A 12,576-nucleotide genomic window follows, 5' to 3' on the forward strand; every position below is an offset into this window, starting at 1 on the left:
CGATGAACTATTATGTCTCGCCAAGAGATACGATTACTTACAGAAGCCATAAAAATCCTTATGACCTTTTTATCAAACTGGGTAGCATTTTATACTACTTTCGTGTGTGGTTCCATTTTTATGCGAAAGCTTCATTTTATTGCATCAACAAAATCTCACGAGAATGCACTTCAAATGTCGCACAATCCCAAGATGGAGAGTGTTTAAGTTTTCTCCCCTTAAATTTCCTTTCTCTTACTATAATCCCATGGAATATGTGTGTTAGCCAGTCTATATACATTGGATATGCCAGTCAAATGCAATTAATTCCCTATTGTTACTTAAGAATTCCCCCTAAAATGGCACAAATTGCTTAAGATGCACGTGAAGTTAGTCTGCTGTGTTCTTTGTATTAACTTCGTGTTATTTGCATTTAAAACCCTGTTACAGCTTCAAAAGCTTCCCTTATATGCATCCCAATTTGTCACGCTTTTCCTAATGTCTTAGCTTGTTAATATGAAATGTTGAATGCATTTATCTTCTTGGGGGAGATGATGGTTGGGTTGTGTTTTCTCCCACATTACATTTTTTTTTTCAAATTGTTGTTCAAGAGTTATTTTATTTTATTTATTCGTTGAGAAAATGATTGAGAATAAATGAGTACGATTTAATGAGCAAAAAAAAATGCTTTACGGAAAAGCAATCTCAAGCACTAAAATGCTAATGATGCCCTAAGACGTAAGCATTATGAATTTTTTTCATTGTTAATGCAGGATCGTCAAGGGATTTCCACCCGTATCACCTTTCATTGGAGTTAGTCCAACATTATGTTATCTGCTCAAGGAAAAGAAACCCCTTTGTTGTCTTCAGTTGGCTCAAGTAATGCTTAATAATCAACTAGGAAATATTTATAATAAAAAATATATATAATTTATATCCTTTGTTTCTTTAGGTTTGTGAACATTGTAGCTATCGTAATGCAAAAGAATATCAATGGCAAAATAAGACAATCATTTTGGCGGCAGATTATGCCTCAAATGGCATTTATAACTTTATCATACCACTGAGGGCTCATTTTCGATCGAAGACATCTCTAAATCCCATCATCTTACTCCTTGAGAGGAGGCCCGATGTAGCATTTCTCGATGCAATATCGTACTTTCCATTGGTAAGTGAAAATAATAGTTTCACATAGAAAAAGTTTAATTAAAGTGCAAAAAATAGAATTCAAGGGTGGTATTGATGAAAGTTTTATTAAGGGGGGTCTCTTTTGAGAGCTGGTGAAATTAAATATTTTAATTTTTCTTGGGGTTTTTCTTAAACTCGGTTTTCAAGTGTTGGTGACATTTAAAGACTTAGCATTAAAGAGTAAGAAAATCACTTTCCGCCATCTTAGATGCGACGCCATCTTGAGATTTTCCTCAAAACACAAAGGTAGGTTTTTCTCAGGATCTACTGGATGGATTTTGATGGGGTCAAAAGCAAATGAAAGAGGAAATACCAATGCATATTTTGATGTACCAGAATTTTGAATTTCCATCCTGGGGCTGAGAAAAGTGAAAAAATGTGACTTTTGTTCAGATATTTTTGACGTTTTTCCACTTTTCTCAGCCCCAGAATGGAAATTCAAAATTCTGGTACATCAAAATCTGCACGGGTATGTCCTCTTTCATTTGCTTTTTACCCCATCAAAATCCGTCCAGTAGATCCTGAGAAAAACCTACCTTTGTGTTTTAGGGCAGTTCTGCGGAAAAGTCGGAAAATCACAAGATGGCGTCGCACCTAAAATGGCGAAAAGTGATTTTCTTACACTTCAATAACTAGGCTACAAATGTAACCATCATCGGATATCCAAGTTTAAGAAAAACCCTAAAAAATTTCAACATTAAAATTGTGTAAATTCTAACAGATTTCCCAAGAGACCCCCCTTAGATAAAAGAAAGTGTAAGAATTGTGCCACAATTCTCAAGAAAGCTTTTAAGAATGCAAAGTTCAGACTAGAATAGAAAAAAGAATTTTCTTCTTCATTTTTTATTTCCCAAATTTAAACTAATAATTTTCGTGGATTTTATTATCTAATTGATCTATTTATAAATTATATTTTAAAAGCTTATGTCTGTACACTCAGAGCTTTTCTACGTTAACACTTTTAGCTAAAATACCACGAAATGTTTTGTTTAATTGCACTCGACGGTTTTGGTTTTATTATGCAAATTTCTATGTCAAATATAGGTGTACTGGATGCTGGGATCAATTGATTGCCTCGATGATTTATTGAGGGCCGGAATAAATTTGGCGGAAAATGTGGTGGTCGTCAATAAAGAGCTCTCCAATTCCGCTGAAGAGGATACTCTGGCCGACTGCAACACAATCGTAGCTGTGCAAACAATGTTCAAGTAAAGGACACTTTAGTATTAAAATTAACAATATTAACCCACCACACATTAATTTAACGTTAAAAAAACAAAAATATCTCGAAAATTAATAATCTGTGGTTTCTCCCCCATTCATTTGCACTTGCAGATTCTTTCCCAGCATCCGAAGCATCACAGAGCTGTCTCAAAGCTCCAATATGCGCTTCATGCAGTTCAGAGCGCACGACAAATATGCCCTACATCTGAGTAAAATGGAAAAGGTACAATTCCATGGGCACATTCATGTGGACGCTACCTCCTCCTCCGCCCTTAACACTGACGTCACGGTGCTAATAACATTAGAGAAACCATTTTATCAATTTTTAGACATTCTTCTCATTAGCTTCCATTAGCCTTTTGATTATTTGGTCTATGGCGCGCTTTTTTTGTAAATCTCTCCTCTGTAATGTTTCTTTTGATTTTGATTTTTTTTTATTTTAGTTTTTTTTAAAGAAAAAAAAATAAAAATGATGTAGCTTAAAATAGTAAAATCAACTCTATCACCTGTTTAGTTTACATTATTGTCAAGATAATTTGCGAAAGTTTTACTCACTCTCATGTCTCTATTGTGTTTGAGTGTGCTGTCCCTCCTTTGGGATGTTTTTAAAACACCTATTTTATTTTTATTTTATTTTAATGCAAGAGAATCCTCACATTCCATAAAATTGATTTTTCGTCCTTTATCCCAAATATCTGAAATTTAATTCGTACAATGAATTAACCTTTTTAATTGATTGGGAAATTGATGGATTTAGCAAAAATGGTAAATTTGAAAAATAAATTTAATAAATACATTTTTTTTCATAATTTTCAAGAAATTATTCTTGATTCTATGAAAATAAAAAAAACTCCTTTAATATATTCAATTCAGTCTAACAAAAACTCCACACAGTGTCACGTTTTGAAACTTTAATAACATTCTGTAATGTTGAGCAATTATTTATTAAACTTGGGGACAAGCTCTATCATTAGGCGTATGCAATAGTTTAACTTTAATCTCTTATATAATTGATGTATCGTATTACCCCCTATTTGAAAGTCACAATGGAGAGGCACTTTTCAGCTGAATTTGAACACGTAACATTTTGATATTCACCTCCCTTCTTTTTGCCTGTGCCATTACATTATTGTTTTCCTCTTGAATAATTCATTGACCCCTCACGCTCTCTGCGAAACTCTTACTGCGGGAGTTAAACTTTGAAAGTTACCCCAACTTTTTCTTTGCCTTATTCACATCTCAATTGAATTTTAGTACGAGGATTTTCTTGCCATTTTATGGAGCACTTTGTAGTGTCTATCTTGTGGTGTGAATGGAAAAGTTTTTTTTTCACTCAGTATTAGAGGGCATGGCGATACTAATCTTCTATTTTGAATCATTTTTCTTTCCTGCGGGGGTGATTTGCAGAGGGAGAAGGAGCGTGGCTCGCACATCTCGTACATGTTTCGTCTCCCTTTTGCCGCTGGAGCTGTTTTTAGTGCTTCAATGTTGGATACACTCCTCTATCAGGCCTTTGTAAAAGACTATGTGATAACCTTCGTACGACTCCTCCTTGGAATTGATCAAGCTCCTGGAAGTGGATTTCTTACTTCGGTATGTTACTTACCACCTACACATTACATACATATAACATTGCTGTTAGTTCTTAAAACTAAAATTCCCCCATTTGCGCATCATATATCTATTTGCAGATAAAAATCACAAAAGAAGAAATGTGGATCCGAACGTATGGTCGGTTGTATCAAAAGCTCTGTTCTACAACATGCGAAATTCCAATTGGGATTTACAGAACGCAAGATACATCGATATCGGAATCTCATGTGAGTAGCTCGCCAGTTGCAGATAAATGGAGACCATTTGGATCGTTTGGAATGAAAAATTGCGTGCGAATGCGACCGTCGGTGAGTCCATATTCTTTTCCGAGAAAAAACCAACACTTTTAACACGTTAAACACAACAACCCCTAACCCCCTTTTTTTTGATCCAACAACTCAAAAAAATTTTCTTTTCATTCACATCAAAGCCAAAAAAAACCCCTCAAGTTAAATTTACAATTTTACTACACTTTCAGAAAATATTTATCATAAATCTATGAAATTTTATTATTCATTTTGTCATACATATTCATATTTTTTTTTTAAACAAAAAAACATACTTTGAACCCGTAAAAATCATGGAATAAAATCATAGAACATAGCGAAACTATATAATATGCTGGTAAAAAATAGAAATTAAGTTTCATGTTAAGTTAACGAATTAACTTTTTAACTAGACAATGCCTTATGAAAATATTTTATAGTTTTGCTATGGATTTTTCTTTAAAAATCATTCATTCATTCATTTCACTTTATTCTGAGTTTTTCATTAGTTTAATTACAAAAGAAAAAACATTATAAATATTTATTAAATAAACAAAAAAAATGTATAAAATCATGTACATTAAAAACCATATTCGAAACCATCAAAGTTAAAAAGTAACATAATAAATAAAAAGTAATTCCTAAAATTCTTATATAATGAAAATGATTTTGCTGATATGATTGAGATAAAATTCTTCATTACCTATATATTTAAAAATTTTCATAATATATAGTAGAAATGCATAAAGTTTTGTCAGTTTTATCTCATATTATACTTTATTCTCTAATACTCTCTCCTCTAGAGCTTTTAAAATAAACCTCAAATTACTTTTTAGAGTTCTTTTTACATTATCCTCTCTTATTCTTCCGTTTTCTTTCGAATTTAATTAAAACAGCTGATTTTCTTTCCTCTTTTTTTCTTTAACGCACTTTGTACAATAAAGACATTTTTCCTTTTAATGAACTCTATAAGACATTTTGAAACTTTTGGAACATTTGAGTAAAAAAAAAGAGAAACAATTTTAAGCGAAGATTTTTGGACCCAAAAGATCGCACACGCACGCAGTGAGTGAACTTTTTCTTCTACGAGACTCTTCTCCTATCCAAATTAGAAGGCCTTTTTTGTCTTTCTCTAGAAGTTAATTTTTTCTTGTATATTTATTCCTGTCTTCTAACAGCCGTAGAAATTCTTGAAATGTTTAATTTTTTTTCTTTTAACTTGAGAGCTTTAAAACTCTTTTAAATGCTTCTTCAAATTTTAGTTTTTGCTTTATAGCTTTTGCATGAAACAAGCTTTATGAAGGAATGTCAAAATGCTATATAAAAGTTATTTTTAATCTAGCTTTAAAAAGTTTTTAAAAAAATCGTATATTTCGTATATTCTTTCTTTTTCTAACGTATCATATCATCTTCTCTCTCATTTCCTTTCTTTTTATTAAAAAAAAAATATTTTCAATGTGTTTCCACAGTCCAAAACATTATCACTTTCTATGTATCAAATTTGAGGCGCATTCCCAGACAATTTCTATCATATAAATATTGTCAACTTTTCAGTATTAATGATAAAATGTCCAAAGGAGCATGAATCTAATTAAAACATTTTCTACAATAAATATTCTTGCAATTGGAGAGAAAACTTTGTAAATTGCACTTTGTTCGTCTACTTACAAAACTACCAAACCCTGCGGAGAGACAGAATTTCTAAATTAATTCAATTTATACAGCTGTGTGTTGCAGAGAACTTTGTATATATGTATAACGTCTAGAAAGTCACACATTAATATCGCTATGAGAGTTTATAAGTTTATCACGATTCCAATAAAATGATTAATTAATTACAGATTTTTCTCTTCCAAATTGCTCGCTTTTTGCATAATATTCCCAGTATGTTATCTCTGCTTTTGTCTCAAATATCTCCTTTAACAAAGCGATGATGATAAAGAGCCAAAGACAGAGATTTCCTTTTCTTTAACTAATTGGCTTTCTAATTCTTTTATAATGCACATGGAGAATTATAAAAGATTTATTACAAAGATCAAACTACTTACAATCTTAAACGCTTGCCGCATGCCCAAAATTAGTATGATGAGGAATCTGCAACACCGGGCTCCTCAACAACAAAGGGCACCGCCGAAGCTGGACTCCGCGGGGTAACCTATCGCCCACCTCCCCTCCATAAATCCACCTCATGCCTTGGTGGCTGCTCAGACCGGCGTGGCTCTGCTGTAAGTACATCCTCACAGTCACTCCCAGAATTTTCCAAATTCCCCAAATTCACATAAATTTTGACTCAATAATGATGGACATTAAGAATTTCATTAATGCTAGAGGTGACTGTTGAGAATTTTTTTTTTCTTTAATTTACTTTGCGAATTTTTTAACTAAATGATTCATTTTCTTTAACGATAAACGCTCTTTATAAACCTTTGGCTATTTAAAGTTAAATTAAATAAACTAAACAAGAAAGAAAATTAACAATTTTTTTGTAATAGATATATTCATATTTTCAAGATATTTTTAAGTTTATATTACTTAACGAGTTTCTCGAGTTTTAATTTTACATAAAACATAGGGGAAGGTGACCCAAAATTATTTTGTTATTATTTTGTTAATAAAGGGTTTTTTTTATCGAATATGCTAAAGATCTTTTTTGAAAATTTCGCAAAGTTTAAATTAAAATTGTCTAGAAAATTCAATTATTGAATCGTATTCTGCGACGAAGAAATCCTTGAAATTTGAGTATAAATTCTTGAAATTTCAAAGATTTCTTAGTCGCTGAATAGAACCCATAAACTGATATTCTTGAGATATTGCTCAAAAACGTCTGAAACTCTTCATTTAACCGAAGTTGTTTGGTTAAAACTCCATTGTTTACAACAAGTGCATAAAAAAAGCTCGAAAAAGCATTTTATTTCCACGAAAGTGTTTAAATTTTACGAACTTGTTAGAAACGAGGACATTAATCTTTAAAACTACCTGGTCCTTAGACTAAATTTCGTACCTAAATAATTTTATACGAACAAAGAAAATTCAGCTTTGATAGATTACATTTGGGTCATTCTCCCCTATAAAATGAAGAGGTGTTCAAGAAGTAATTGGCAAAATTATCAAGAAAAGCAAAAAGACCTTAAAAAGAAATATTCAATGTATTCTTTGTATTGAAGTTAATCTCGAGAACACCTTTTAGCTAAAAAAAAAAATTGTCCTTAGAGATTTCATACTTAGGTAAGTAGTTAAGGAACTGGTGAATGCAAATTCATTAATAATTTTTCTGTAATACAATAGAATCCAGTAGAAAATATCTATTTATTTCGTTAATATAATCTTTTTTATTCTTAGAGGATGAGTTTTACATTAAGAGTTGATTTACTTTTAAATGCCTTAATTGCCAGTTCTAACAATGCATTATAATCATTACTAAAATGAATGACTCCTGTCTTCACTCTTTTCTTGTAGACTCTCTCTATATAAGATTAAGAAATTTGTGACTTCCTCATAGAGCACAGTCTCTTATTAAGTAATAAAATTGTGTTCTTGTCTTCTTATATTAGTATACCTGTGTTAAAATATCAATGTGTCATAGTTAAGCTTTAATTTTTTTTATACAGAAAATTTGCAAAGGGAATCTTCCCTCCATTTTTACAAAGAATATTTTTTTAATTAATTAATTATTTATTCTTCATGTTTATTGTATTTGCAGTATTCGATAAATTTGGCCGATGAGGCGCGTGATAATCATGCTCAGCAGATAGAACGAGCAGAAATTGCAAATCTCGTACGAAGTCGAATGGAGTCCCTAAATCTTCCGGGTGCTGACTATGATGATGTCAGCGAGAAGCGCAACCACTTGTCCTACGTCATCATAAATCCAAGCTGTGACCTTAAACTCGAAGAGGGTGATATTGTGTACCTGGTGAGACCGTCACCCTTCTCGGCGCAGAAAACCTTCGAACGCCACAACTCACGACGCAAATCAAACATTTCCTTTTGCTCCAATCTGGCCGCTGCGGCGGCAGCTGTTGCGGCGAGTGGTTCACGCCGTGGCTCAGGGATCGGGCTCAATACCTTGGGCGGTGTGCAGTCAATGTCCGGGTATGCTTCACCACGTGCTCCGCCTTTAGTAACAACCAAATCCAATTCACTTTCATTACCTGACAGCCCCACAGTCGTTGGACAGCAGCGTGGACGCAGCAATTCGCTTAGGGTTTGTTCTCTGATGCCTCACTTTCACTCTTGACCTCCTTTGTATCCACCTGTGGCAGTGTGACCAATTCACTGCGTTGCAACATAAGAAAAAGCTCAAAAAATCATTTACTATTATTAATATATTCTTACCATATCTTCGTAAATTCTTTTGCATAACTTTTTGGCAACTTTTAAGCAATTTTTTATCCAAAAGCGATCATTTTTTGGTTGATTTGTTTCCTAAAATTGGTATCTAGCTGTAAATTAATTTAAAAAAAAAAACCTTTTTTGTTAAAGAAAAGACATTAATATAAATTTCCCTATTTTTTGAAAATTTTTAGTAAATATCTTGTTATAAATATAGTTAACCTATAGTTAAAAAAAAGAGCTTTCAGAGTATTTAATACATTGCTTCTCAGTATTGCTTAACGGACGCTTGCAAAATTCTTTTCTTGACTCCCTAAAAAAATATTTGTTGATTAATTAAATCAGTCAGAGGAAATAAAAATATTGGCTCTAGCTGCAAAGTTTCCTAGAGTAGCATTAGAGCGCTTGAGATTCTCTTTAGGAGTATCTCCTTCAAAATCAATTAGGCTTTCTTTCCTATTATTATTATTATCTTACCCATAAATTGAATTTAGTCGTAGTTATAATGTAATTGTTTATGGCTAACTTCCCTGCTTGTTTTCCATTTTCTCTCTGTCGCATCTTCATTCTCTCAAAATTATCTGCGCAGATTGACAATGATATTCTACTGAGACGCTCCAGTTCTCTGCGCCAAGGATTACCAAATGTTGGTATTCAGGGCAGGAGAAAATCCTCCCTGGAAGAGATTGGTATCAGCCACTTTACAACACTCATGCAAGCCACAAACCACAGCAATCCCATCAAAATTGCCCTCAACGGAAGCATAGGGCTTGAGGTTAGTATAAAGGCAAGTGTTGTGTTTCGTCTTTTTCTCAAATACACTTCGCACCTTACAAACAACATATTTGGAGCAATCTCAATTTTATTTTCAATTATCCCCTAATAACTTATTTAAAAAAAATTGTATATGAGAGCTAAAATTTTGGGGATTTATATATAAAAGAAATTTGTCAAAATTATAACACGTAAGGGAGAGTGGGGCAAAAAGAGTCACTTAAGGGTTTGGAAAAAAAGCTCAAAATATCATATTTTCTAGTTAACACAGAAGTAAAAACGTTAAGAAGAAGAAAGAAAGATAATTTCAAACCCTTAAGTGACTTTTTTTACCCCGCTCTCCCCTATCTATTGTATATATCATCTCAAAACACATCTGATGCACCAAAACTACTCAAATATTCTTTTTTTTTCGTTCTATATAGGTAACACCACCGGAAGAACCATTGCCGGTACTTGGGGTTCCGTGCATGAGTGGTGGTGGTGTCAACCCATCGGGTTTGGGTGGTTCAGCTCTAGGCATTAATACTCTAGGCGATACAACACCCAGCCCATTGTCTGTACCACAATCTGAGTCTGCATCAGCTAGTCCGCAGCATCTACAAGGGACGATTGTATGACCTTCACTAAACCCCACGCATAGTTATAACATAATGTGGGGCCGTCGGCTGCGCTCAGCCGTACAGAAGAACAAATGGATCTAAACGGTGGTATCCAGCGTAGACCGACGGCGATATCCCAAAAGGGGTACATACCCCCTCGCGTGTATTCCACAAATTTTGTAAGTATCTTTAACCAGTGAAGATTTCAGTGAAGAAACAGAAATCAGCAGATTAATGCAAATTAAGGTAAAAAAGAAAATCTTAAAAGTAGAGTCATTACTAAAAAAAATTATCAAGTCGAATGAAACTAATATTCAATGAATATTAGAGTTTAGAAATGTGTTTTGGGAACAATTTGTAGCGATGTAGATGAAAAAAGAAATTGATACAAAAAATCTGTGAATAAAGTTGATGAATCAGAGTGTATAAAAAACGTTACAATTTCCTATTTATTCAACAAACTCTGGGTTTTGAAACAAAAATAAAAAAATATAAAAAAGAGTTATCACACAGAGAAAACATGTTTTTTCATATCCTAAAAAAAAGTTTTAAAAGAAAAGCAAGTTAGAGTAGAGAATCTCATAATCTTACATAGAAATTTAAAGATAAAAGAAAGTGAGAATGAGACGCGATAGAGAAGATAGAAATACATAATGTAATGTAAATATTGTAAAGAAAAAAACACACTTTGGCTGCCTATTTTTTATTAATTATTTTTGGTATAGCGAGGAAATCTCTTTATCAAAAAAATATATATGTAGGAATTAGGTTACTCTCGTTTCAAAGTCACAACATATTAATACCAAAATAGTTAGCAAATAAAGATACATAATACACATTTAGATTGCCTGGCGTACCAATTAATTGTGTAATTTATTCGTAATCATAACGTGGATCATACCAAAAGAAAATGTATAAAAAGACAAGGTAAATAAATTCATATAAATTATGTATATTAAATGAATATTTTATCGTAAAAAAAAACAATTAGTTAAAGAGAACATAAAAAAAGATCATCGACTGACCATTGAAATAAAAGTCGGTAACGCTTTGGTATACTGTGAACGCTTTACTAACTTACAAATTGGGACACAGAAAAAAAATTGATAACATAATGGAACGATAACTAGGTGGTTTTTGGAAAATAATAGAATTCTAATACAGCATAGGGGAATTTTATCAAAAGAATGATGTAAGGAATATAATTATTACTAAATTAAGACGTTATCCCAAAAAGAAAATCTTAATTTAGCAGCTTCATTAAAATTTGTTAAAGTAGCAAAAATGAAGGAAACTTTTATGTATCAAAGTAAATATAAAATTAAATTTTATGTAAACTTACTGCTAAATCTCCTATAGAAACTATATTTTAGATAGGATTGAGAATGAAATGCAATACAGACTCTCTGTTTGGGTACCAAAGTTATATGAAAGATTTATTGAATAATACTATATAGCAATTTACAAAAAAAAGAGCTTTTTCTTTATTAGAGCTTTGCAATTGGGCTTATTTTAATTTTCAATCTTCAATTAATATTCTTAAAGGAGTTTATCCGTTCATGAATGAAAAATCCTCTCTTTTGATGAAACAATCGAACATATTGTAATCTCTTATTATAGGATAAAAAAAAAATTTAAATTCTCCACAAAAGTATTTCTATTTTCAACCGTAAAGAATTACACAAAGAGGTAAAAAATGACTTCACAATTTTGTTTTTTGTCTCTTTAAAATTTTTATGCTCATGAATTAAAAGGGTCTAAAAAGTAACGTCATTTTATACATTTTTGGGAAAATCCTTAATCCGATGTTTCCTAGTAATCCTAGTTAAAATGGGAAATCTGTTCAAAGAATTATTATTCTATTTTGATTCCTTGAAAGACTATGCACGTTCTAATTGTTTCTTAGAATATTAGATTTTCACTATGGGAAGCGGATAAACTCCTTAAAGCTCTTAAGGACCAATAAAAATGTCTTTTTTTAAACTTTTTTTTTGTCTTTTTTTAAAGGGTTGATATTTAATTAAAAAAAAAATTGAATGAAACTTTGTGAATTTTTTACATATCTCATCATAACGATGAAGTTATGAAAAAAATAATTTTCCAATATATTTTGTTTTTTAACAATTCAATATTCCCAATTCGATCAAATACAGTTCTTTAAAGAAAAAGCATTTTATTGCATAAGATCTTATAGTATTATTCATGTGATTTACTGAAGACGGTGCTACGTTATTATTTCACAATTTCACGCGCTATTTTTGCGATAATGCTCAAAAAATTTTGTCCAAAATTCACCTAAAACGTTTGACTATATATCACCATATAGTGGCTGGATATGGATATTATATTAAAAAAAAGAAGCACATTAAACTATCACAATGTGAAAACACAAAATTTCGAAAAGCACACACTTTTTTCACCAAATAAATTCTTTTTTGCAAAATTTCTTTTTTAATAACCTTTATAATATGTAAAAAGGCCTTAGATGCGACATTGTTGAGAAAGAAAAGCAACTAAATATTAATACATAATGAAAATGAAAAGTCAATGTCTCACAGAAAACCAAAATCAGAGAGAAAAGAAAATATTTAAAACAAAAATTAAAAATTCTTCATTTT

General features: G+C 31.7%; 1 protein-coding gene across 31 annotated transcripts in view; it reads left to right on the plus strand.

Moving 5' to 3' along the window:
• LOC129792558 (potassium channel subfamily T member 2) overlaps positions 1 to 12,565 on the plus strand; it is a 65,897-nt gene extending 53,332 nt beyond the window's left edge. For 7 of the 31 annotated variants that reach the window (XM_055831692.1, XM_055831696.1, XM_055831707.1 and 4 more), the window contains 10 exons: positions 753 to 858; positions 932 to 1,147; positions 2,212 to 2,375; positions 2,503 to 2,680; positions 3,799 to 3,984; positions 4,083 to 4,292; positions 6,332 to 6,475; positions 7,951 to 8,454; positions 9,172 to 9,369; positions 9,782 to 12,565. In XM_055831692.1, coding sequence (XP_055687667.1) covers positions 753 to 858; positions 932 to 1,147; positions 2,212 to 2,375; positions 2,503 to 2,680; positions 3,799 to 3,984; positions 4,083 to 4,292; positions 6,332 to 6,475; positions 7,951 to 8,454; positions 9,172 to 9,369; positions 9,782 to 9,976 — 2,101 coding nt within the window. In that variant the 3' untranslated portion in view covers positions 9,977 to 12,565. Of the gene's footprint in view, positions 1 to 752; positions 859 to 931; positions 1,148 to 2,211; positions 2,376 to 2,502; positions 2,681 to 3,798; positions 3,985 to 4,082; positions 4,293 to 6,260; positions 6,476 to 7,950; positions 8,455 to 9,171; positions 9,370 to 9,781 lie in introns of those variants that run through there. The other 24 variants (XM_055831714.1, XM_055831720.1, XM_055831704.1 and 21 more) reach the window with 20 other exon arrangements.
• The last annotated feature ends 11 nt before the right edge of the window (positions 12,566 to 12,576 follow it).

This window comes from Lutzomyia longipalpis, chromosome 3 (assembly GCF_024334085.1).
Source record: "Lutzomyia longipalpis isolate SR_M1_2022 chromosome 3, ASM2433408v1".
Taxonomy (NCBI): Eukaryota; Metazoa; Arthropoda; class Insecta; order Diptera; family Psychodidae; genus Lutzomyia; species Lutzomyia longipalpis.